Genomic DNA, 24,345 nt, shown 5'->3' on the forward strand with positions numbered 1-24,345 from the left:
CGTCCTGTGTGTCTGTGTGTGTCTCTGTGTGTCTCTGTGTGTGTGTCTGTGTGTGTCTCTCTGTGTGTACCTGTCCCATGCTGAAGTGCCTCTGGAAGGCCCCAGTCAGGTCGTAGATCAGCACCGCCCCGTCCTGTGTGTCTGTGTCTGTGTCTCTGTGTGTGTCTGTGTGTCTCTGTCTCTCTGTGTGTACCTGTCCCATGCTGAAGTGCCTCTGGAAGGCCCCAGTCAGGTCGTAGATCAGCACCGCCCCGTCCTGTGTGTCTGTGTCTGTGTCTCTGTGTGTGTCTGTGTGTCTGTGTGTCTCTCTGTGTGTACCTGTCCCATGCTGAAGTGCCTCTGGAAGGCCCCAGTCAGGTCGTAGATCAGCACCGCCCCGTCCTGTGTGTCTGTGTCTGTGTCTCTGTGTGTCTCTCTGTGTGTCTGTGTGTGTCTCTCTGTGTGTACCTGTCCCATGCTGAAGTGCCTCTGGAAGGCCCCAGTCAGGTCGTAGATCAGCACCGCCCCGTCCTGTGTGTCTGTGTCTGTGTGTCTCTGTGTGTGTCTGTGTGTCTCTGTCTCTCTGTGTGTGTACCTGTCCCATGCTGAAGTGCCTCTGGAAGGCCCCAGTCAGGTCGTAGATCAGCACCGCCCCGTCCTGTGTGTCTGTGTCTGTGTCTCTGTGTGTCTCTGTGTGTGTCTCTGTCTCTGTGTGTGTACCTGTCCCATGCTGAAGTGCCTCTGGAAGGCCCCAGTCAGGTCGTAGATCAGCACCGCCCCGTCCTGTGTGTCTGTGTCTGTGTCTCTGTGTGTCTCTGTGTGTGTCTCTGTCTCTCTCTGTGTGTACCTGTCCCATGCTGAAGTGCCTCTGGAAGGCCCCAGTCAGGTCGTAGATCAGCACCGCCCCGTCCTGTGTGTCTGTGTGTGTCTCTGTGTCTCTGTGTGTGTCTCTCTGTGTGTACCTGTCCCATGCTGAAGTGCCTCTGGAAGGCCCCAGTCAGGTCGTAGATCAGCACCGCCCCGTCCTGTGTGTCTGTGTCTGTGTGTCTGTGTGTCTCTGTGTCTCTCTGTGTGTGTCTGTGTGTCTCTGTGTGTCTCTGTCTCTGTGTGTGTACCTGTCCCATGCTGAAGTGCCTCTGGAAGGCCCCAGTCAGGTCGTAGATCAGCACCGCCCCGTCCTGTGTGTCTGTGTCTGTGTCTCTGTGTGTGTCTGTGTGTCTCTGTCTCTCTGTGTGTACCTGTCCCATGCTGAAGTGCCTCTGGAAGGCCCCAGTCAGGTCGTAGATCAGCACCGCCCCGTCCTGTGTGTCTGTGTGTGTCTCTGTGTCTCTGTGTGTGTCTCTCTGTGTGTACCTGTCCCATGCTGAAGTGCCTCTGGAAGGCCCCAGTCAGGTCGTAGATCAGCACCGCCCCGTCCTGTGTGTCTGTGTCTGTGTCTCTGTGTGTCTCTGTGTGTGTCTCTGTCTCTCTGTGTGTACCTGTCCCATGCTGAAGTGCCTCTGGAAGGCCCCAGTCAGGTCGTAGATCAGCACCGCCCCGTCCTGTGTGTCTGTGTCTGTGTCTCTGTGTGTCTCTGTGTGTGTCTGTGTGTCTCTGTCTCTCTGTGTGTGTACCTGTCCCATGCTGAAGTGCCTCTGGAAGGCCCCAGTCAGGTCGTAGATCAGCACCGCCCCGTCCTGTGTGTCTGTGTGTGTCTCTGTGTGTCTCTGTGTGTGTGTCTGTGTGTGTCTCTCTGTGTGTACCTGTCCCATGCTGAAGTGCCTCTGGAAGGCCCCAGTCAGGTCGTAGATCAGCACCGCCCCGTCCTGTGTGTCTGTGTCTGTGTCTCTGTGTGTGTCTGTGTGTCTCTGTCTCTCTGTGTGTGTACCTGTCCCATGCTGAAGTGCCTCTGGAAGGCCCCAGTCAGGTCGTAGATCAGCACCGCCCCGTCCTGTGTGTCTGTGTCTGTGTCTCTGTGTGTCTCTGTGTGTGTCTCTGTCTCTGTGTGTGTACCTGTCCCATGCTGAAGTGCCTCTGGAAGGCCCCAGTCAGGTCGTAGATCAGCACCGCCCCGTCCTGTGTGTCTGTGTGTGTCTCTGTGTGTCTCTGTGTGTGTGTCTGTGTGTGTCTCTCTGTGTGTACCTGTCCCATGCTGAAGTGCCTCTGGAAGGCCCCAGTCAGGTCGTAGATCAGCACCGCCCCGTCCTGTGTGTCTGTGTCTGTGTCTCTGTGTGTGTCTGTGTGTCTCTGTCTCTCTGTGTGTGTACCTGTCCCATGCTGAAGTGCCTCTGGAAGGCCCCAGTCAGGTCGTAGATCAGCACCGCCCCGTCCTGTGTGTCTGTGTCTGTGTCTCTGTGTGTCTCTGTGTGTGTCTCTGTCTCTGTGTGTGTACCTGTCCCATGCTGAAGTGCCTCTGGAAGGCCCCAGTCAGGTCGTAGATCAGCACCGCCCCGTCCTGTGTGTCTGTGTCTGTGTCTCTGTGTGTGTCTGTGTGTCTGTGTGTCTCTGTGTGTGTCTGTGTGTCTCTGTCTCTCTGTGTGTGTACCTGTCCCATGCTGAAGTGCCTCTGGAAGGCCCCAGTCAGGTCGTAGATCAGCACCGCCCCGTCCTGTGTGTCTGTGTGTGTCTCTGTGTCTCTGTGTGTGTCTCTCTGTGTGTACCTGTCCCATGCTGAAGTGCCTCTGGAAGGCCCCAGTCAGGTCGTAGATCAGCACCGCCCCGTCCTGTGTGTCTGTGTGTGTCTCTGTGTGTCTCTGTGTGTGTGTCTGTGTGTGTCTCTCTGTGTGTACCTGTCCCATGCTGAAGTGCCTCTGGAAGGCCCCAGTCAGGTCGTAGATCAGCACCGCCCCGTCCTGTGTGTCTGTGTCTGTGTCTCTGTGTGTCTCTGTGTGTGTCTCTGTCTCTCTCTGTGTGTACCTGTCCCATGCTGAAGTGCCTCTGGAAGGCCCCAGTCAGGTCGTAGATCAGCACCGCCCCGTCCTGCTGAACACAGAGCAGCTCCTCGCTGACCGACCAGCCCAGCAGCACCACCGGCCCGCTCTTCCACTGGGGGGGAAGAGGGTGGCTGTATGGGTGTGTGCGTGCGCGTGTGTGTGTGTGTGTGTGTGTGTGTGTGTGTGTGTGTGTGTGTGTGTGTGTGTGTGTGTGTGTGTGTGTGTGCTTACCGGGAAGGTTGCCATGGTAACACCTGATGCTGTGTAGATCTCCAGCTGAGGACGAACACTGGGAGAGAGACACCGAGACTCCTTCATCACCGCTGAGAGAGAGAACAAACACACACACTCCCTCTTACACAATGAAGGGGTTTCCATTGAATGAGGAGAGAGAGAGAGAGAGACAGACAGACAGACAGACAGACAGACAGACAGACAGACAGACAGACAGACAGACAGACAGACAGACAGACAGACAGAGAGGGAGAGAGAGAGAGAGAGAGAGGGAGAGAGACTTAACCATGTAACCTAGTCCCTTGGCTTAAATAACCTTCTTTCTATTCAGGGGTCAGACTGACCTATAGGTCAGAGGTCAGACTGATCTATAGGTTAGGGTCAGAGGTCAGACTAACCTATAGGTTAGGGTCAGAGGTCAGACTGACCTATAGGTCAGAGGTCAGACTAACCTATAGTTTAGGGTAAGAGGTCAGACTAACCTATAGTTTAGGGTCAGAGGTCAGACTGACCTATAGGTCAGAGGTCAGACTAACCTATAGGTCAGGGTCAGAGGTCAGACTGACCTATAGGTTAGGGTCAGAGGTCAGACTAACCTATAGGTCCTCCGTATGGAGCAGCAGCAACCAGAGAGTCTCTCAGTCCATCCCGCAGAACCCAGGACATCTCGTACAGCTCCACTTTCCTGTTATAGACAACATACATTATATACTATATATATACACTATATAGACAATAAATGAATGCCAAAAAAACGCAAGCAGCGCAAAGGGATGTTGCCTCTTTGTGACTGTTCAGTGTGGGGATGAAAGATTTTTGGTAGGTGTTTTTCCGTGCCAACGGGACCCTGTAGCGTCGACCTGATGGCAGTAGGTCACAGGATTGGTGGAGGGGGCGGGGCCCTGTGTGATTATATTGGCTTTCCTGAGTACTGACCGGTGTACAGTTGTGGTAGGGGGGTTTGGGGAGAGCCAATTATTTTACCGGCCTGATTATCTATACAGGCAAGTTTTGTTTTGTGCTTGATGATGAGGGTATTGTACCAGGCTGAGATACTGAAAGTGAGTGTGAATTCAATGAGTGACCAGTAAACCACAGTTAAAATGTCCTTAAAATGAAAAGCTCTGAGCTTCCTCAGCAGGGGGAGGTGCTGCTGGGCCTTTTTGTAGACAGAGTCAGCGTGCTGTGAGAAGCACAGAGATGTTTCCAGCTCTGTCCCAAGGTATTTAAAAACCTCAACCTGTTCAACTGGCCGTTGAAGCTGAGGGGTTGAAACATTTCCTGTGAGCTCAGTGTTCCCCCGCTCCGACAGCACAGCTCCTTTGTTTTGTCAATGCTGAGTTCCAGAGAAATTTCCTGGAAAGTTGTGACCAAGGCGTCACTGCCTGATGGTAGTCAGACGGCCTCTCGTGTCCGTCAAATGGGCTACTAAGGCCATGTCGTCTGCATACTTTAAAAGAGTCATTCCTTCTCCACTGCACGACGTGTTGTTGGTGTAGACGGAGAAGAGGACGGGGGATAAAACACCTTGGGGGAGACCAGTATTTAAAACCAGTTTGTTTGATTTAAAACCATTCACCTGCACTTGTTGTGGCCTGTCCTGTAGAAAACGTTTAATCCCTAAAATCAGTGTGGGGTGGACCTGAAGCTCCACTAGGAAGTGCAGCAGTGTGAATATGTGCACAGTATTAAAAGCAGAGGAGAAGTCCATAAATAAAATCCTGGTGTTGGGGTGTGATGAGTCCAGCTGTCTGGACTCATCACACCCATTCAATCACATGTACTTTGCTGCTTCAAGAGATTAACCCCACCTTCCATATCTCTTTTTTTTCTAACCCATATATACACTATAGACCCAGGATATGTCGAACAGCTCTACCTTCCTGTTATAGACAACATACATTATATACATACTACACTATATATACATTATATATACACTATACACAAGAGACCCAGGACATCTCGTACATATGCATTATATATATAACATACATTATATATACACTATCGACACAGGACATGTCTATATATCTATATCTATGGATATTTATATATGGTTATCCATTTGTATATATCTACATAGATCTATAGATCTAGATATGTCTATCTATATATCTATATCTATAGATATATCTATAGATCTATAGATATATACATATCTATATAGTTAGAGATCTATATAGATATATATTAATTATATATCTCTTTCTATATATATATAGACATATATATATAGTCTATATAGCGATAGATAGATAGATAGATAGATAGATAGATAGATAGATAGATAGATAGATAGATAGATAGATAGATAGATAGATAGATAAGGAGGAGGAAGAGGAAGACGAGGTGATTTGATCACCATCGACACAATCAGAGAGGACCACACACACACACACACACACACACACACACACACACACACACACACACACACACACACACAGCAGGGTGCGTCTGACTCATGTGACGTGATTCACGTGACGGTCGCATAAATCATGTCTTCATCTGCCCGTGGTGTCATGTGAGCCCCTACCTGTAGAAGGCCTCCCCAAGGGGGTTCCAGTTTGCCGTGATGAAGGCCATGCTGCCCGCGGAGTCTTCCTCCGAGTTTGAGGAGGATGTTGTTGTTGTTGTTGCTGTTCGGTCGGCCAGCGGCTGACTGCTGCCCCACGTCCGGGTTTCTTCTTTGGTGGTTCGTAGAGGGGCAAATTCTCCGGAGGAGGGCCGCTGCTCCCCCGGCGGCGGGCTTGGCTACTGCAGCCTCATTGGTCACATAATATAATATATTAGTGGCCTATATGCAACACGTTAACCTCCTAAGATGGCGCAATTTGATTGGTGCACTATCTCGGGATATTTAACAATTATTCGCCGAAGGCGAGATTGAATTGTGGGCAATATATGAATAGTGGGTATTCCCCACTATTCACGGAGCCTGAGGTGAATAATTGTTTTATTATATACTACACGTGAACACAAATAAACAATGTAACACTTTTTGACGGGATTTATTTGTTTTAATTTGCGGTTTATTTGTTTTTATTACGAGACGAGACGAGACAAGCCAAGCGTCACGCAATATCCAGAGTTTGAGATCTCAATCATGGGATATAGAGTGGCGAAGTCACGCCTTTTCCGGTAGAGCCAATGGGACCTGTGAGATCGAAAAATATGAATGGGTATCAATGGAGAGAAAGTAATTATTTTCTGGTCCCAGTCTTTATATGCCCCGGATTACACATATGTTGTTTGTGGATTTAAATAATATTTTTTCATGTCAAGAGTTTGACCGTTTATTGTGCAATTGTTCAATAAAAGGCTGTAGAGAAAACAAAATGAGAAAGACTACATGTCTCGTACGTGACGTCACGCACCCTGCGACTGGCGTGGACAAGACCGACAATCTCCCCATCGGCATAAGCTCTCCACATGCCCCGACTTATAATAGCTTTCACCTCTTTCGACGCTGTTATCCTCCCTTTGGACAAAAGCGTTGAAGTGGAGCAGAGAGATCGCCATGTCTGTACCGGAGTTCCGAGTGCGGGTGGTGACGTATATCTTTCGCGTCGATAGCAGCGAAGAGCTGTAGTTCACAAAGCGGCCTAAAACAAAACCTAACATTATCAAACTTCTTCGAGAATTTTGTTTTCTTTGCATGAACAATTTTCATTAAATCCACAAACAACATATGTGTAATCCAGGGCATATAAAGACTGGGACCAGAAAATAATTACTTTCTCTCCATTGAAACCCATTCATATTTTTCGATCTCATAGGTCCCATGGGCTCTACCTGAAGGGGCGTGACTTCGCCGCTCTATTGAGGCCGCTGCCATCACAGATCCCATCCCGCCACCTCAAGCACCTCTTCTGCATTGGTAGCCCGAAGCCCCCAAACCCCCAGGAAGACAGAAAGATTAACCATCCACTGATGGTTTAAAACCGACCGAGGTACTGATCAAATGTGGTGGTTGATGCCTTTTTCTAATGTGCAATATTAGTTCCATTATATCACTGGTTCTTGTTTGTATGATATTTGTTTTACACGGATGGCACACTACCTCAAATTCTATGTTCATTCTGGTTTTATATATTATGTTGATCTTGTATAATGTTTGATCCAAAATAAAGTGCAATACTGCATTTTCTCAGATTGTGAGCATGTGAATCTTATCTAATCATACCGTGCTTTTCCATGAGGGTAAGGTTGCATTCCTAAGACATTCAAACTATAGAGTAAAATTCCAGAGACAGATATTGTATCAAAAGATAAAAAAAACGAAAATAAAGATAAAAACCCCGTCAGCGACTACTAACGTAACTAACTGTAACTTGTTCTTGAAAGGTTGTCCCATTTCGTAGGGGTAGGGTTGAGGGGTAAGGTTTAGGGTTAAGGTGGAGATTTTGGTAGAGCAAAGGAATTATTAGTCCAACCCTAACCCTGGGGTAAGGCTTACCTTAACTCTCAGCCTTTATGTATTGTTCATGTCCTGGTTTAAGGTGTCAGGGTATCCACCCGATAACCGGTACAACTAAGTATGTAAAGTAATGAAGTGACGCATTTCATAGAAAACAACTTTAATCATTGCCTGAGGCCTGCAGCCTCAGGCGTAGTACTGGAGGTTGGCCTTCTTTTTGGCCTGGACCTCCAGGATTCCCTCCATGTAGTCCTCGTGGTTGAGCTCCGTGGCGCCGCGCCGCAACGCGATCATCCCCTGACAGATGGAATCACATGGTTGACACATACTCACACACACAAATATATATATACAGCTAAAGGTACGGGTCAGTTAGGGCTAGGGCTAGGTAGAGTTAGTTCTGGTTAGAATTAGGTAGGGTGGGGTTAGGTAGGGTGGGGCTAGGTAGGGTAGGGGTCAGGTAGGGTTAGGTAGGGTAAGGATTAGGGTTAGGTAGGGTAAGGGTTAGGGTCAGGTAGGGTAAGGGTTAGGTAGGGTTAGGATTAGGGTTAGGTAGGGTAAGGGTTAGGTAGGGTTAGGTAGGGTAGGGGTTAGGTAGGGTAGGGGTCAGGTAGGGTAAGGGTTAGGTAGGGTAAGGATTAGGGTCAGGTAGGGTAAGGGTTAGGTAGGGTTAGGTAGGGTAAGGGTCAGGTAGGGTAAGGGTTAGATAGGGTTCGGGTTAGGTAGGGTAAGGGTCAGGTAGGGTAAGGGTTAGGTAGGGTTAGGATTAGGGTTAGGTAGGGTAAGGGTTAGGTAGGGTTAGGTAGGGTTAGGATTAGGGTTAGGTAGGGTATGGGTTAGGTAGGGTAAGGGTTAGGTAGGGTTAGGATTAGGGTTAGGTAGGGTATGGGTTAGGTAGGGTTCGGGTTAGGATTAGGGCTAGGTAGGGTAAGGGTTAGGTAGGGTTAGGATTAGGGTTAGGTAGGGTAAGGGTCAGGTAGGGTTCGGGTTAGGTAGGGTTAGGATTAGGGTCAGGTAGGTAAGGGTTAGGTAGGGTTAGGATTAGGGTTGGTAGGGTAAGGGTCAGGTAGGGTTCGGGTTAGGATTAGGGTCAGGTAGGTTAAGGGTTAGGTAGGGTTAGGATTAGGGTTGGGTAGGGTAAGGGTCAGGTAGGGTTCGGGCTAGGTAGGGTTAGGATTAGGGTTAGGTAGGGTAAGGGTCAGGTAGGGTAAGGGTCAGGTAGGGTAAGGGTCAGGTAGGGTAAGGGTCAGGTAGGGTTCGGGTTAGGTAGGGTAAGGGTCAGGTAGGGTTCGGGTTAGGTAGGGTTAGGTTGGGTAAGGGTCAGGTAGGGTTCGGGTTAGGTAGGGTTAGGATTAGGGTTAGGTAGGGTAAGGGTCAGGTAGGGTTCGGGTTAGGTAGGGTTAGGATTAGGGTTAGGTAGGGTAAGGGTTAGGTAGGGTAAGGATTAGGGCTAGGTAGGGTAGCTGCTCACCGCCTCCACACACACAGCTTTACACTGGGCTCCATTGAAGTCGTCGGTGCAGCGAGCCAACTCCTCATAGTTCACATCCGGACTGTGGATCGATAAACAACAGATCGGTAAACAACGGATCGATAAACACAATGGATCAATAAGCAACGGATCAATAAGCAACGGATCAATAAACACAATGGATCAATAAACACAACAGATCAATAAACAACGGATCAATAAACACAACAGATCAATAAACAACGGATCAATAAACAACGGATCAATAAACAACAGATCAATAAAAAACAGGTCAATAAACACAATGGATCAATAAACACAACGGATCAATAAACAACAGATCAATAAACACAACGGATCAATAAACAACGGATCAATACACAACGGATCGGATCAATAAACAACAGATCAATAAAAAACAGGTCAATAAACACAATGGATCAATAAACAAAACGGATCAATGAACACAACGGATCAATAAACAACAGATCAATAAACACAACAGATCAATAAACGGATCAATAAACAACAGATCAATAAACAACAGATCAATAAAAAACAGGTCAATAAACACAATGGATCAATAAACACAACGGATCAATAAACAACGGATCAATAAACAACAGATCAATAAACACAATGGCTAGTGCAAGTGGTTAGTTCTAGTGGTTAGTGCTGGTTAGTGCTAGTGGTTAGTGCTGCTGGTTAGTGCTGGTAAGTGCTAGTGGTTAGTGCTGCTGGTTAGTGCTGCTGGTTAGTGCTGGTTAGTGCTGGTTAGTGCTGCTGGTTAGTGCTGGTTAGTGCTGGTTAGTGCTAGTGGTAAGTGCTGGTTAGTTCTGGTTAGTGCTAGTGGTTAGTGCTGGTTAGTGCTAGTGGTTAGTGCTGGTTAGTGCTGCTGGTTAGTGCTGCTGGTTAGTGCTACTGGTTAGTGCTGGTTAGTGCTAGTGGTAAGTGCTAGTGGTTAGTGCTGGTTAGTGCTACTGGTTAGTGCTGGTTAGTGCTGCTGGTTAGTGGTGGTTAGTGCTAGTGGTTAGTGGTGGTTAGTGCTAGTGGTTAGTGCTGGTTAGTGCTACTGGTTAGTGCTGGTTAGTGCTGGTTACCTGACGTTCATCTTCCTGGAGTGGATCTGCATGATGCGGGCCCGGGCCTCCTCGTTGGGCGTGGGGAACTCGATCTTGCGGTCGAGGCGTCCGGATCGCAGCAGCGCCGGGTCCAGGATGTCCACGCGATTGGTCGCTGCGATCACCTAGGCAACCACCACACAGCGCTAAGTCATCGCTAGGCAACCACCACAAAGCGCTAAGTCATCGCTAGGCAACCACCACACAGCGCTAAGTCATCGCTAGGCAACCACCACACAGCGCTAAGTCATCGCTAGGCAACCACCACACAGCGCTAAGTCATCGCTAGGCAACCACCACACAGCACTAAGTCATCGCTAGGCAACCACCACACAGCGCTAAGTCATCGCTAGGCAACCACCACACAGTGCTAAGTCATCGCTAGGCAACCACCACACAGCGCTACGTCATCGCTAGGCAACCACCACACAGCGCTAAGTCATCACTAGGCAACCACCACACAGCGCTAAGTCATCACTAGGCAACCACCACACAGCGCTAAGTCATCGCTAGGCAACCACCACACAGCGCTAAGTCATCATTACCTCCCGTTGGACCCAACTCATTAAGACCCTCTGAGATATGGTCGTAGATATTAGACTCATAAAGAGATATGGTCGTAGATATTAGACTCATTAAGAGATATGGTCGTAGATATTAGACTCATAAAGAGATATGGTCATAGATATTAGGCTCATAAAGAGATATGGTCGTAGATATTAGACTCATAAAGAGATATGGTCGTAGATATTAGACTCATTAAGACCCTCTGAGATATGGTCGTAGATATTAGACTCATAAAGAGATATGGTCGTAGATATTAGACTCATAAAGAGATATGGTCGTAGATATTAGACTCATAAAGAGATATGGTCGTAGATATTAGACTCATTAAGACCCTCTAAGATATGGTCGTAGATATTAGACTCATAAAGAGATATGGTCGTAGATATTAGACTCAAAGAGAGATATGGTCGTAGATATTAGACTCATAAATAGATATGGTCATAGATATTAGACTCATAAAGAGATATGGTCGTAGATATTAGACTCATTAAGACCCTCTAAGATATGGTCGTAGATATTAGACTCATAAAGAGATATGGTCGTAGATATTAGACTCAAAGAGAGATATGGTCGTAGATATTAGACTCATAAAGAGATATGGTTGTAGATATTAGACTCATAAAGAGATATGGTCGTATATATTAGATTCATAAAGAGGTATGGTCGTAGATATTAGACTCATTAAGACCCTCTGAGATATGGTCGTAGATATTAGACTCATTAAGACCCTAAGAGATATGGTCATAGATATTAGACTCATAAAGAGATATGGTCATAGATATTAGACTCAAAGAGAGATATGGTCATAGATATTAGACTCATTAAGACCCTCTGAGATATGGTCATAGATATTAGACTCATAAAGAGATATGGTCGTAGATATTAGACTCATAAAGACCGTTGGAGATATGGTCGTAGATATTAGACTCAAAGAAATATGGTCGTAGATATTACACTCATAAAGAGATATGGTCGTAGATATTAGACTCAAAGAGATATGGTTGGATATATTAGACTCATAAAGAGATATGGTCGTAGATATTAGACTCATAAAGAGATATGGTCGTAGATATTAGACTCATAAAGAGATATGGTTGGAGATATTAGACTCATAAAGAGATATGGTCGTAGATATTAGACTCATAAAAAGAGATATGGTCATAGATATTAGACTCATAAAGACTGTTGGAGATATGGTATTAATATAATTGATGAACCTTGACCTGCATGTTGGTCGTCATATCAATAACAATAGTTATAATTATAGTTAGTTGGTTAAGCCTCACCTTGACCTGCATGTTGGTCATCATATCAATAACAATAGTTATAGTTATAGTTAGTTGGTTAAGCCTCACCTTGACCTGCATGTTGGTCGTCATATCAATAACAATAGTTATAGTTATAGTTAGTTGGTTAAGCCTCACCTTGACCTGCATGTTGGTCGTCATATCAATAACAATAGTTATAGTTAGTTGGTTAAGCCTCACCTTGACCTGCATGTTGGGCTGGAATCCATCCAGCTGGTTCAGGAGTTCCAGCATCGTCCTCTGAACCTCTCTGTCTCCGGCCTTCTCACTGTCGAACCTACAGGAGAGTGTTTCATATAAAGGCTTAGTATAGTGTTTAATATAAAGGCTTAGTATAGTTTTTATACTGTTTAATATAAAGGGTTAGTATAGTGTTTAATATAAAGGGTTAGTATAGTGTTTAATATAAAGGGTTAGTATAGTGTTTAATATAAAGGGTTAGTATAGTGTTTAATATAACGGGTTAGTATAGTGTTTAATATAAAGGCTTAGTATAGTGTTTAATATAAAGGGTTAGTATAGTGTTTAAAATAAAGGGTTAGTATAGTGTTTAATATAAAGGGTTAGTATAGTGTTTATACTGTTTAATATAAAGGGTTAGTATAGTGTTTATAGTGTTTAATATAAAGGGTTAGTATAGTGTTTATAGTGTTTAATATAAAGGGTTAGTATAGTGCTTAATATAAAGGGTTAGTATAGTGTTTATACTGTTTAATATAAAGGGTTAGTATAGTGTTTAATATAAAGGGTTAGTATAGTGTTTATACTGTTTAATATAAAGGGTTAGTATAGTGTTTAATATAAAGGGTTAGTATAGTGTTTATAGTGTTTAATATAAAGGCTTAGTATAGTGTTTAATATAAAGGGTTAGTATAGTGTTTAATATAAAGGGTTAGTATAGTGCTTATACTGTTTAATATAAAGGGTTAGTATAGTGTTTATACTGTTTAATATAAAGGGTTAGTATAGTGTTTATTATAAAGGGTTAGTATAGTGTTTATACTGTTTAATATAAAGGGTTAGTATAGTGTTTAATATAAAGGGTTAGTATAGTGTTTAATATAAAGGGTTAGTATAGTGTTTATAGTGTTTAATATAAAGGGTTAGTATAGTGTTTGATATAAAGGGTTAGTATAGTGTTTATAGTGTTTAATATAAAGGGTTAGTATAGTGTTTAATATAAAGGGTTAGTATAGTGTTTATACTGTTTAATATAAAGGGTTAGTATAGTGTTTATAGTGTTTAATATAAAGGCTTAGTATAGTGTTTATAGTGTTTAATATAAAGGCTTAGTATAGTGTTTAATATAAAGGGTTAGTATAGTGTTTAATATAAAGGGTTAGTATAGTGTTTAATATAAAGGGTTAGTATAGTGTTTATACTGTTTAATATAAAGGGTTAGTATAGTGTTTAATATAAAGGGTTAGTATAGTGTTTAATATAAAGGCTTAGTATAGTGTTTAATATAAAGGCTTAGTATAGTGTTTATACTGTTTAATATAAAGGGTTAGTATAGTGTTTATACTGTTTCATATAAAAGGTTAGTATAATGTTTTAGTGTTTCATATAAAGGGATAGTATAGTGTTTATAGTCGTTTATGATTTGTCGCCCAAGTGTTGTCGCGCGACAAATCATAAACTGTCGCTGTGCAAGTTTTGTCAGGCGAATTTGTCGCGCCACATCTTTTGCCCGCTAACGGTGCTTCATGCCAATTCATTCTCAACCACGGCCGAGAACCACCGTTGCATATCTGTTGTGGAAGAGGGAGAGACGTCGGTGAACCTGACGCAGTCTATTCATAATATTGTAATGACCACGGAAAAAGTAGTGAATGAAGTATTGATTAGACAGCGATTTATTAGATACCTAATCAACCATTACGCATGTCACTCAGTGGCCACGCTGTTGAACTCTGATTGGCTGTCATCATGCGAATGTCGCGGCAAAGTTGAAATATTTAAACTCGAGCGATTTGGCGTGCTGCAAATCCACGTGAAGGCGCTCGCCTGTGCAGGGTGAATGTGTTGTGGGACAAATCAAAACGTAGAGACGCGAATTCGCCCGATTCGCGTCTCCACGTTGACTTCTTATGGAGTCGTGTCTCCCCTCGCGCTTGGTGTGAACGCACCTTAAGGGTGTTTGTTGAAGACCACAAGGACGGCCTGACAGACAATATTGTGTATTCAGAACTGCTCTGTGGCTGACTAGAAAGGGATACATATTACCCTGTGAAATCTTTTGCAATACAATGTTACCAGTTGACTTCACTGTGTGGTTGGGTCTACTTAAAAGAGTAAAATAACTATTTTGTGCTCTTATCTCGCACTTCATTTTTTGGTACACTGAGAGGAGTTGCTATAGATTACATTGTACATATGTGCGATGACAATCAATGGATTCTGAATCAAACTCATGACCCACTAGTGGTTGACGTAGTGTTTCATATAAAGGGTTAGGATAGTGTTTATAGTGTTAATATGAAGGGTTAGTATAAGGGCTGGGAAAAATAATCGATTCTTCGATGCATTGCGATTCTCTCTAGAACGATTCCGTCTCTTGACACGATTGCGATTCAGCCAACGCATAGCATGCACGCAAACGTAATGACATAGAAAAGATTAGAAAGAAAAGAAAACTGAAACCTATTTTTTACATACTTTTATAGTGTGTTTTAATGAAAGCTGCATTGATTATTGCATTGTTCATAGAAAGTCATATTTGTGACAAAAGCTTTTTCTCTAATAAAATATTAGATAAGTTAATTCATCTGTTGATGTCTTTAATGATCATCACAAAAGTAGGAAGTGATTAGCAAACTCTGAGTAGAGAACTCAGATGTATAAATATATTTTTGAAAATCACGCATTGATACATAAAAAGAATTGTTGCATCGAGATGCATCGATAATTGTTTAGAATCGAATCGTTGACCTCGTAATCGGAATCCAATCGAATCGTGAGGTGCCAAGAGATTCCCACCCCTAGTTAGTATAGTGTTTATAGTGTTTCATACAAAGGGTTAGTATAGTGGGGGTCAGGGTCAGGGTCAGGGTCGGGGTCAGGGTCAGGGCTAGGGTCGGGGTCAGGGTCAGGGCTAGGGTCGGGGTCAGGGTCAGGGCTAGGGTCGGGGTCAGGGTCAGGGCTAGGGTAGGGGTCAGGGTCAGGGCTAGGGTCGGGGTCAGGGTCAGGGCTAGGGTAGGGGTCAGGGTCAGGGCTAGGGTCAGGGTCAGGGTCGGGGTCGGGGTAAGGGTCGAGGTTAGGGTCCCGGGGTCAGGGTTACCGTTTGGTGCCGATGGCGTCCAGCTCGTCGATGAAGATGATGGACGGAGCTTTCTCCTTAGCCAGAGCGAAGGCGTCTCTCACCAGCTTGGCTCCGTCTCCAATAAACATCTGCACTAGCTGAGGCCCAGCTAGCTTCAGGAACGTAGCCTAGCCAACCAGAGACATGAAGACTAGATTAGCCTAGCCAATCAGACACACGTAGACTAGCTTAGCCTAGCCAATCAGATACATTTGGACTAGCTTAGCCTAGCCAACCAGATACATGTAGACTATCTTAGCCTAGCCAATCAGATACATGTAGACTAGCTTAGCCTAGCCAATCAGATACATGTAGACTATCTTAGCCTAGCCAATCAGATACATGTAGACTAGCTTAGCCTAGCCAATCAGACACATGTAGACTAGCTTAGCCTAGCCAATCAGATACATGTGGACTAGCTTTGCCTAGCCAATCAGATACATGTAGACTAGCTTAGCCTAGCCAATCAGATACATGTGGACTAGCTTAGCCTAGCCAACCAGATACATGTAGACTAGCTTAGCCTAGCCAATCAGATACATGTGGACTAGCTTAGCCTAGCCAATCAGATACATGTAGACTAGCTTAGCCTAGCCAATCAGATACATGTAGACTAGCTTAGCCTAGCCAATCAGACACATGTAGACTAGCTTAGCCTAGCCAATCAGATACATGTGGACTAGCTTTGCCTAGCCAATCAGATACATGTGGACTAGCTTAGCCTAGCCAATCAGATACATGTAGACTAGCTTAGCCTAGCCAACAAGAGACACGTAGACTAGCTTAGCCTAGCCACCCAGAGACACGTAGACTAGTAGGAAAAGCCAACTATCTGCAATCCCCCTTGGTTAGGGGATACTGATAGGGGTCAAGAGGTCCCAGGTCAGGGTACCTTGGTCTGGGCAGCGCATGCTCTGGCCAGCAGTGTCTTCCCAGTGCCTGGTGGTCCGTACATCAGGACTCCTTTGGGTGGCTGGATCCCCAAGTTCTCAAACTTCTCCTTATGGTTCATGGGCAGAACGATGGCCTCGACCAGCTGCAGCACCAGGAGACCAACGTACGGGTTAGTTATGGTGAGGGTCAGGGTGAGGGTCAGGGTCGGGGTCAGGGTCAGGGTCAGGGTCAGGTGTCAGGGTCAGGGTCAGGGTCAGGTGTCAGGGTCAGGGTTGGGGTCAGGGTCAGGTGTCAGGGTCAGGGTCAGGTGTCAGGGTCGGGGTCAGGGTCAGGGTCGGGGTCAGGGTCAGGTGTCAGGGTCAGGTGTCAGGGTCAGGTGTCAGGGTCAGGGTCGGGGTCAGGTGTCAGGGTCAGGTGTCAGGGTCGGGGTCAGGGTCGGGGTCAGGGTCAGGGTGAGGGTCAGGGTCAGGGTCAGGGTGAGGGTCAGGGTCGGGGTCAGGTGTCAGGGTCAGGTGTCAGGGTCAGGGTCAGGAGTCAGGGTCAGGGTCAGGGTCAGGTGTCAGGGTCAGGGTGAGGGTCAGGGTCGGGGTCAGGGTGAGGGTCAGGGTCGGGGTCAGGGTCAGGGTCAGGTGTCAGGGTCAGGGTCAGGTGTCAGGGTCAGGGTCGGGGTCAGGGTCGGGGTCCGGGTCAGGGTCAGGTGTCAGGGTCAGGGTCAGGGTCGGGGTCAGGTGTCAGGGTCAGGTGTCAGGGTCAGGGTCAGGAGTCAGGGTCGGGGTCAGGGTCGGGGTCAGGTGTCAGGGTCAGGTGTCAGGGTCAGGGTCGGGGTCAGGTGTCAGGGTCAGGTGTCAGGGTCAGGGTCGGGGTCAGGTGTCAGGGTCAGGGTCAGGGTCAGGTGTCAGGGTCAGGGTCGGGGTCAGGTGTCAGGGTCAGGGTCAGGGTGAGGGTCAGGGTCAGGGTCGGGGGTCAGGTGTCAGGGTCAGGGTCGGGGTCAGGTGTCAGGGTCGGGGGTCAGGGTCAGGGTCAGGTGTCAGGGTCAGGGTCGGTGTCAGGGTCAGGGTCGGGGGTCAGGGTCGGGGGTCAAGGTGAGGGTCAGGGTCAAGGTCAGTGTCAAGGGTCAGGGTCGGGGTTCAGGGTTAGGGTCAGAGTTAGGGAAGGGTCAGGATCAGGTTTAGGGTCAGGGTTAGGGTCAGGGTTAGGGTCAGGGTCAGGGAACCTCCCCTTATTCGTTAGGGTTCATCATTAGACAGGCAGACCTACCTCCTGGATCTGCTTGTCCAGGCCCCCTATGTCGCTGTACTGCTCGGTGGGTCTCTCGTCCACCTCCATGGCTTTGACCCGGGAGTCATACTCAGTGGGCAGCGTCTCCAGAACCAGGTACGAGTCTTTGTTCACGCCCTGACGGTCATAGGGATCATAGTTAACATGTTCCCAAGGTGAGGGTTAACTAGCCACTCATAGGGATCATAGTTAACATGTTCCCAGGGTGAGGGTAAACTAACCACTCATAGGGATCATAGTTAGCATGTTCATATCTTAGTGTTAAGGTTAACTAACCACTCATAGAGATCATAGTTAACATGTTCATATCTTAGTGTTAGGGTTAACTAACCACTCATGGAGATCATAGTTAACATGTTCATATCTTAGTGTTAAGGTTAACTAACCACTCATAGAGATCATAGTTAACATGTTCATATCTTAGTGTTAGGGTTAACTAACCACTCATAGAGATCATAGTTAACATGTTCATATCTTAGTGTTAGGGTTAACTAACCACTCATAGGAGATCATAGTTAACATGTTCATATCTTAGTATTAGGGTTAACTAACCACTGATAGAGATCATAGTTAACATGTTCATATCGTAGTGTTAGGGTTAACTAACCACTCAGAGATCATAGTTAACATGTTCATATCTTAGTGTTAGGGTTAACTAACCACTCATAGAGATCATAGTTAACATGTTCATATCTTAGTATTAGGGTTAACTAACCACTCATAGAGATCATAGTTAACATGTTCATATCTTAGTGTTAAGGTTAACTAATCACTCAGAGATCATAGTTAACATGTTCATATCTTAGTGTTAAGGTTAACTAACCACTCAGAGATCATAGTTAACATGGTCATATCTTAGTGTTAAGGTTAACTAACCACTCAGAGATCATAGTTAACATGTTCATATCTTAGTGTTATGGTTAACTAACCACTCAGAGATCATAGTTAACATGTTCATATCTTAGTGTTAAGGTTAACTAACCACTCAGAGATCATAGTTAACATGGTCATATCTTAGTGTTAAGGTTAACTAACCACTCAGAGATCATAGTTAACATGTTCATATCTTAGTGTTATGATTAACTAACCACTCAGAGATCATAGTTAACATGTTCATATCTTAGTGTTAAGGTTAACTAACCACTCAGAGATCATAGTTAACATGGTCATATCTTAGTGTTAAGGTTAACTAACCACTCAGAGATCATAGTTAACATGGTCATATCTTAGTGTTAGGGTTAACTAACCACTCATAGAGATCATAGTTAACATGTTCATATCTTAGTGTTAAGGTTAACTAACCACTCAGAGATCATAGTTAACATGTTCATATCTTAGTGTTAGGGTTAACTAATCACTCAGAGATCATAGTTAACATGTTCATATCTTAGTGTTAAGGTTAACTAACCACTCAGAGATCATAGTTAACATGGTCATATCTTAGTGTTAAGGTTAACTAACCACTCAGAGATCATAGTTAACATGGTCATATCTTAGTGTTAAGGTTAACTAACCACTCAGAGATCATAGTTAACATGTTCATATCTTAGTGTTAAGGTTAACTAACCACTCAGAGATCATAGTTAACATGTTCAGATCTTACCACCAGATCTCCTGGTTTCAGTTTCTCTGCGTCGACCAGACCGATAACAGGCAGGAAGTAGGTCTGAAACAGACAGGAAGTAAAACTTACCATGATGCTAACACAGTGGTAGCATAGTGCTACTTTACCATGATGCTAACACAGCGTGGCATAGTGCTACTTTACCATGATGCTAACACAGTGGTAGCATAGTGCTACTTTACCATGATGCTAACACAGTGTGGCATACTGCTACTTTACCATGATGCTAACACAGTGGTAGCATAGCGCTACATTACCATGATGCTAACACACTGGTAGCATAGTGCTACTTTACCATGATGCTAACACACTGGTAGCATAGTGCTACTTTACCATGATGCTAACACACTGGTAGCATAGTGCTACTTTACCATGATGCTAACACACTGGTAGCATAGTGCTACATTACCATGATGCTAACACACTGGTAGCATAGTGCTACTTTACCATGATGCTAACACACTGGTAGCATAGTGCTACTTTACCATGATGCTAACACACTGGTAGCATAGTGCTACTTTACCATGATGCTAACACACTGGTAGCATAGTGCTACTTTACCATGATGCTAACACACTGGTAGCATAGTGCTACTTTACCATGATGCTTAGAGTGGTAGCATAGTGCTACTTTACCATGACGCTAACACAGTGGTAGCATAGTGCTACTTTACTAGACGCTAACACAGTGGTAGCATAGTGCTACTTTACCATGACGCTAACACAGTGGTAGCATAGTGATACTTTACCATGACACTAACACAGTGGTAGCGTAGTGCTACTTTACCAGGCTAGCAGTGTTTTACCATGATGCTAACAGAGGCTAACAGTGTAGCAGTGTTTTAGCAGGATGCTAAAAGAGGCTAACAGTGTAGCAGTGTTTTATCAGGATGCTAACAATGTTTTACCAGGATGCTAACAGTGTAGCAGTATTTTACCAGGATGCTAACAGAGGCTAACAGCGTAGCAGTGTTTTACCAGGAAGCTAACATAGGCTAACAGCGTAGCAGTGTTTTACCAGGAAGCTAACATAGGCTAACAGTGTAGCAGGGTTTTACCAGGATGCTAACAGAGGCTAACAGCGTAGCAGTGTTTTACCAGGATGCTAACATAGGCTAACAGTGTAGCAGGGTTTTACCAGGATGCTAACAGAGGCTAACAGTGTAGCAGTGTTTTACCAGGAAGCTAACAGAGGCTAACAGTGTAGCAGTGTTTTACCAGGAAGCTAACAGAGGCTAACAGTGTAGCAGTGTTTTACCAGGAAGCTAACAGTGTAGCAGTGTTTCAGTAGGATGCTAGTTAATAGCGTAATGCTACCTGCCGGGTGGAGGTTTTGATGACGGCACACTTCCCTTTCCTCTGGGCGTCCAGGTCGATGTTCGCCCCGTCCTCCTCCATGTCGTTAGGGTCCACGTCCAACAGCTAGTTAGGAGGACACATGGGTAGGTTAGGGTGGAGGTCACATGGGTAGGTTAGGGTGGAGGTCACATAGGTAGGTTAGGGTGGAGGTCACATGGGTAGGTTAGGGTGGAGGTCACATGGGTAGGTTAGGGTGGAGGTCACATGGGTAGGTTAGGGTGGAGGTCACATGGGTAGGTTAGGGTGGAGGTCACATGGGTAGGTTAGGGTGGAGGTCACATGGGTAGGTTAGGGTGGAAGTCACATGGGTAGGTTAGGGTGGAGGTCACATGGGTAGGTTAGGGTGGAGGTCACATGTGTAGGTTAGGGTGTAGTTAACATGTGTAGGTTAGGGTGTAGTTAACATGTGTAGGTTAGGGTGTAGTTAACATGTGTAGGTTAGGGTGTAGTTAACATGTGTAGGTTAGGGTGTAGTTAACATGTGCAGGTTAGGGTGTAGTTAACATGTAGTACAGGTTAGTGATAGTTATAGTATTTGTTAGGGGATAGTAAGTACAGGTTAGTACTAGTTATAGTTAGTTTACCTCAATGACGTTGGACACCAGGTAGGGTAGCGTCTTGTTCACTTTGATCTTTTCTGTGTTTTCTTTGATTTTGTCCTTCATGGCCTGGAGCTCATGAGTCACTCTAAGTACCTCACTCTTCATGATCTGGAACCAGGAACACACGTTATCACACGTAAAACACACGTTATCACACGTTAAACACACGTCATCACACGTAAAACACACGTCATCACACGTAAAACACACGACATCACACGTAAAACACACGTCATCACACATAAAACACACGTAAAACACACGTCATCACACGTAAAACACACGTCATCACACGTAAAACACACGACATCACACGTAAAACACACGTCATCACACGTAAACACACACGTCATCACACGTAAAACACACGTTATCACACGTAAAACACACGTAAAACACACGTCATCACACGTAAAACACACGTCATCACACGTAAAACACACGTCATCACACGTAAAACACACATCATCACACGTAAAACACACCTCACACATTATCACACGTAAAACATAACCAGTGTTTCTGAGTGCCTCTCTACTCAAACTAAAGCTGTGGTGGGTCTAATGGCATCTAGGGACTTAGCAGAAATATAATTATATATTCCTAAATTTGTTCTAATAAGATTGGAATCCCATGACAACGTGTTAATGTGTGTCCAAACTGTCCACATTTAACAATTAATCGGCGAAAGCTCTTTGAATAGTGTTTTTTTTGTTTTAGTATATACTACATGTGAACACACCAAAAATAAACAAGATAACACTTTTTTCCTGGATTTATTTTGTTTTTATTAGCTGTTTATTTGGTTTTAGTAGCGTGACGAGACGACCGTCACGCGCATGAAAACAATATCCCGAGTTTGAGATCTCAATCATGGGATATTATATCCCGAGATAGCGAACCAATCAAATTGCGTCATCTTAGGAGGTTCATGTGTAGCATATACTAATAGTGAATATTATTTCAGCAGAACTCTAAGAAAGAGGTCTAGTGTAATACTATCTATCCATCAGTTCATACTTAGGAGACATTAATATGGAGAAAAAAATCAGAAAACCCAAGTACCATCAGGTTTAAATAGAGTAATCTTCAGAGTATATATAGAGAGTATATATAAACCTACCTTTAAGTCGAAAGAGAGTTATTAGTAATCAAACAATATTGCATATAGATAGATAGAACGAGTATTTAAGAGATTAGAAACCTTTATCTCGCTGTCCAGCAAACGTGTGCGCTGAACGACTTCTTCGGTCGACATTTTCAAAACATCCTCTCCTATTCCATCCTAGAGCACAGAAAGTAATATTAGACATATGTAACAATATTAAATAGAACAAGATAAATCCTATCATAACAGTTGTATACAATACATCTTAAAAACATTCTCAACTATACCATAATAAAACAAATAAAACTATTTTGTAAATGTTAAAAATATAACCACGAATTTGGTCAAAAACACTGTATAAAATAATAAAATGATATAGGGTAAAGCCCCAACTCATCTAAAAAGAATTCAAACATCCAGATTCATCTAATATGTTCATATTATGAATGTTACATTGATGGTTTAACTTGACGTGAAATATAAAAAGACAGCTTTTAAAGCAACTTAAGAAGGACTAACGTTACTTTATTGGTGTTAATGACGTTTAAGAATGATAACTCTTTAATCTGATCATTAATGACGTTTAAGAATGATAACTCTTTAATCATATCATCATTAATGATGTTTAAGAATGATAACTCTTTAATCATATCATTAATGATGTTTAAGAATGATAACTCTTTAATCTGATCATCATTAATGCTGTTTCAGAATAATAACCCCTCACCCTATAATTATAACATTCATGTTTTACCTTCAGTTAGTTATATTTAGTAAAGGCAATATGATATGTTATGGTTACATGATATATAATAGATATATCGTATTATCTTCCCTCCCCCTCGTTATGTCTAATAAGCAGGGCTAGTTAGGGTTAATAAAGACAGTATTATGATGTCTAATAAGATGATGATATGATATGATTTATAAAAGTTATATAGTATTATCTTTAGTTAGGGATAATAAAGACAGTAGTGTGATGTGTAATAATGGTTATATGCTGATATTTAGGGTTATTAGTTTATCTTACTTCCATCTCGTTATATCTAATAATCAGGGTTAGTTCGGGTTAATAAAAACAGTAGTATGATGTTTGATAAGATTAGATGATGATATTTGGGTTATTAGTTTTATCTTACCTCCACTTCGTCCCAAACCGACTTGTCATGGAGAGACGCCATCTTGCTTTACTTCTCTCCTTTGTTTTTTCTTTGAGGGATAAAATCCACCTCCGCGTCCGGCAGCGAAACCAGCGGCCGGAACCAGTATAACACACTATACACCACCTAAAACACGATAGAACCAGAACCACACCCACTACACCACCTAAAACACGATACAACCACAACTACACCCTCCACACTACCTACAACATGAAAAAAAAAAAAGAGAAACCCCAAAAGCAAAAAGAAATGTAACATCCCCACACGCGACAAGTGTCGCTTGCGGCGAATAGCCAGGAGGGGGAGCGAGGGAGCAGCCATTTTTGTCTCAACAGGTCATGTAGCCATGGCAATGATTTCTAAACTGTTTTATGAAGTTCCCCTTTAAATAAAAAAATTAAATAAATACAAATAAAGTTTAACCATTTATACACTAAAATCCCAAATAGGGAGCCTAGTGTCCGTCCTTGAGTGATGTGTGCCTTATTGTACTTGCTTGTGGCCTTTTTGAGGCCTTGTTTGTGTCTGGGGAGGCTCCCACTTGAAGCAGGCTCCAGGCCCGCCATCTTGACGGTCTCTAGAAACCTTTCGTTGTAGAGTCTTTGCGACCAGAGCCCTGGTGGAGGTCATGTGACAGCTGTCTCATTGTTTCCTGTTCTGACCATTCACAGTCCTTTCCCAGAGTGAACGTTTAACTACGGTGGTGTTTTTCAATCTAATATGAAATGAAGCCAATGAAATGCATGTGTCTCACGGGAAATGAGTGATAGAACCAGACCTGCACCCTCTACACCACCTAAAACATGACAGAACCAGAACTACACCATCTAAAACAGGATAGAACTACAAATAGAAATACACCACCTAAAACATGATAGAATTACAATTAGGGCATTTGGCAGACGCTTTTATCCAAAGCGACTTACATTGGTTAATACAGACATTGACCATCGACAGCAGAGTCAACCATGCAAGACGACAGCCACTAGAGGCTCAGGGACAC

General features: G+C 44.2%; 2 protein-coding genes across 2 annotated transcripts in view; both read right to left on the minus strand.

The window, feature by feature from the left end:
• Positions 1-5,801, minus strand: part of vps16 (VPS16 core subunit of CORVET and HOPS complexes) — a 31,081-nt gene extending 25,280 nt beyond the window's left edge. The window contains exons 1-4 of the mRNA XM_079734882.1: positions 5,665-5,801; positions 3,722-3,810; positions 3,123-3,214; positions 2,875-3,003 (exon numbers count right to left, since the gene is read on the minus strand). Coding sequence (XP_079591008.1) covers positions 2,875-3,003; positions 3,123-3,214; positions 3,722-3,810; positions 5,665-5,714 — 360 coding nt within the window. The 5' untranslated portion in view covers positions 5,715-5,801. The remainder of the gene's footprint in view (positions 1-2,874; positions 3,004-3,122; positions 3,215-3,721; positions 3,811-5,664) is intronic.
• A 432-nt stretch (positions 5,802-6,233) lies between these two features.
• Positions 6,234-23,360, minus strand: psmc3 (proteasome 26S subunit, ATPase 3; the record flags this gene model as incomplete). The annotated part of the gene is made up of 12 exons (XM_079734610.1): positions 6,234-7,845; positions 9,020-9,101; positions 10,120-10,265; positions 12,195-12,291; positions 15,295-15,443; positions 16,208-16,351; positions 17,467-17,604; positions 19,091-19,153; positions 20,428-20,532; positions 21,054-21,179; positions 22,276-22,356; positions 23,319-23,360. The coding sequence occupies 12 exons, from the start codon at positions 23,358-23,360 to the stop codon at positions 7,735-7,737; spliced, it is 1,284 nt and encodes a 427-aa protein (XP_079590736.1). The 3' UTR covers positions 6,234-7,734.
• Between the last annotated feature and the right edge of the window lie 985 nt (positions 23,361-24,345).

This window comes from Pollachius pollachius (assembly GCF_949987615.1).
Source record: "Pollachius pollachius genome assembly, chromosome: 4".
Classification (NCBI taxonomy): domain Eukaryota; kingdom Metazoa; phylum Chordata; class Actinopteri; order Gadiformes; family Gadidae; genus Pollachius; species Pollachius pollachius.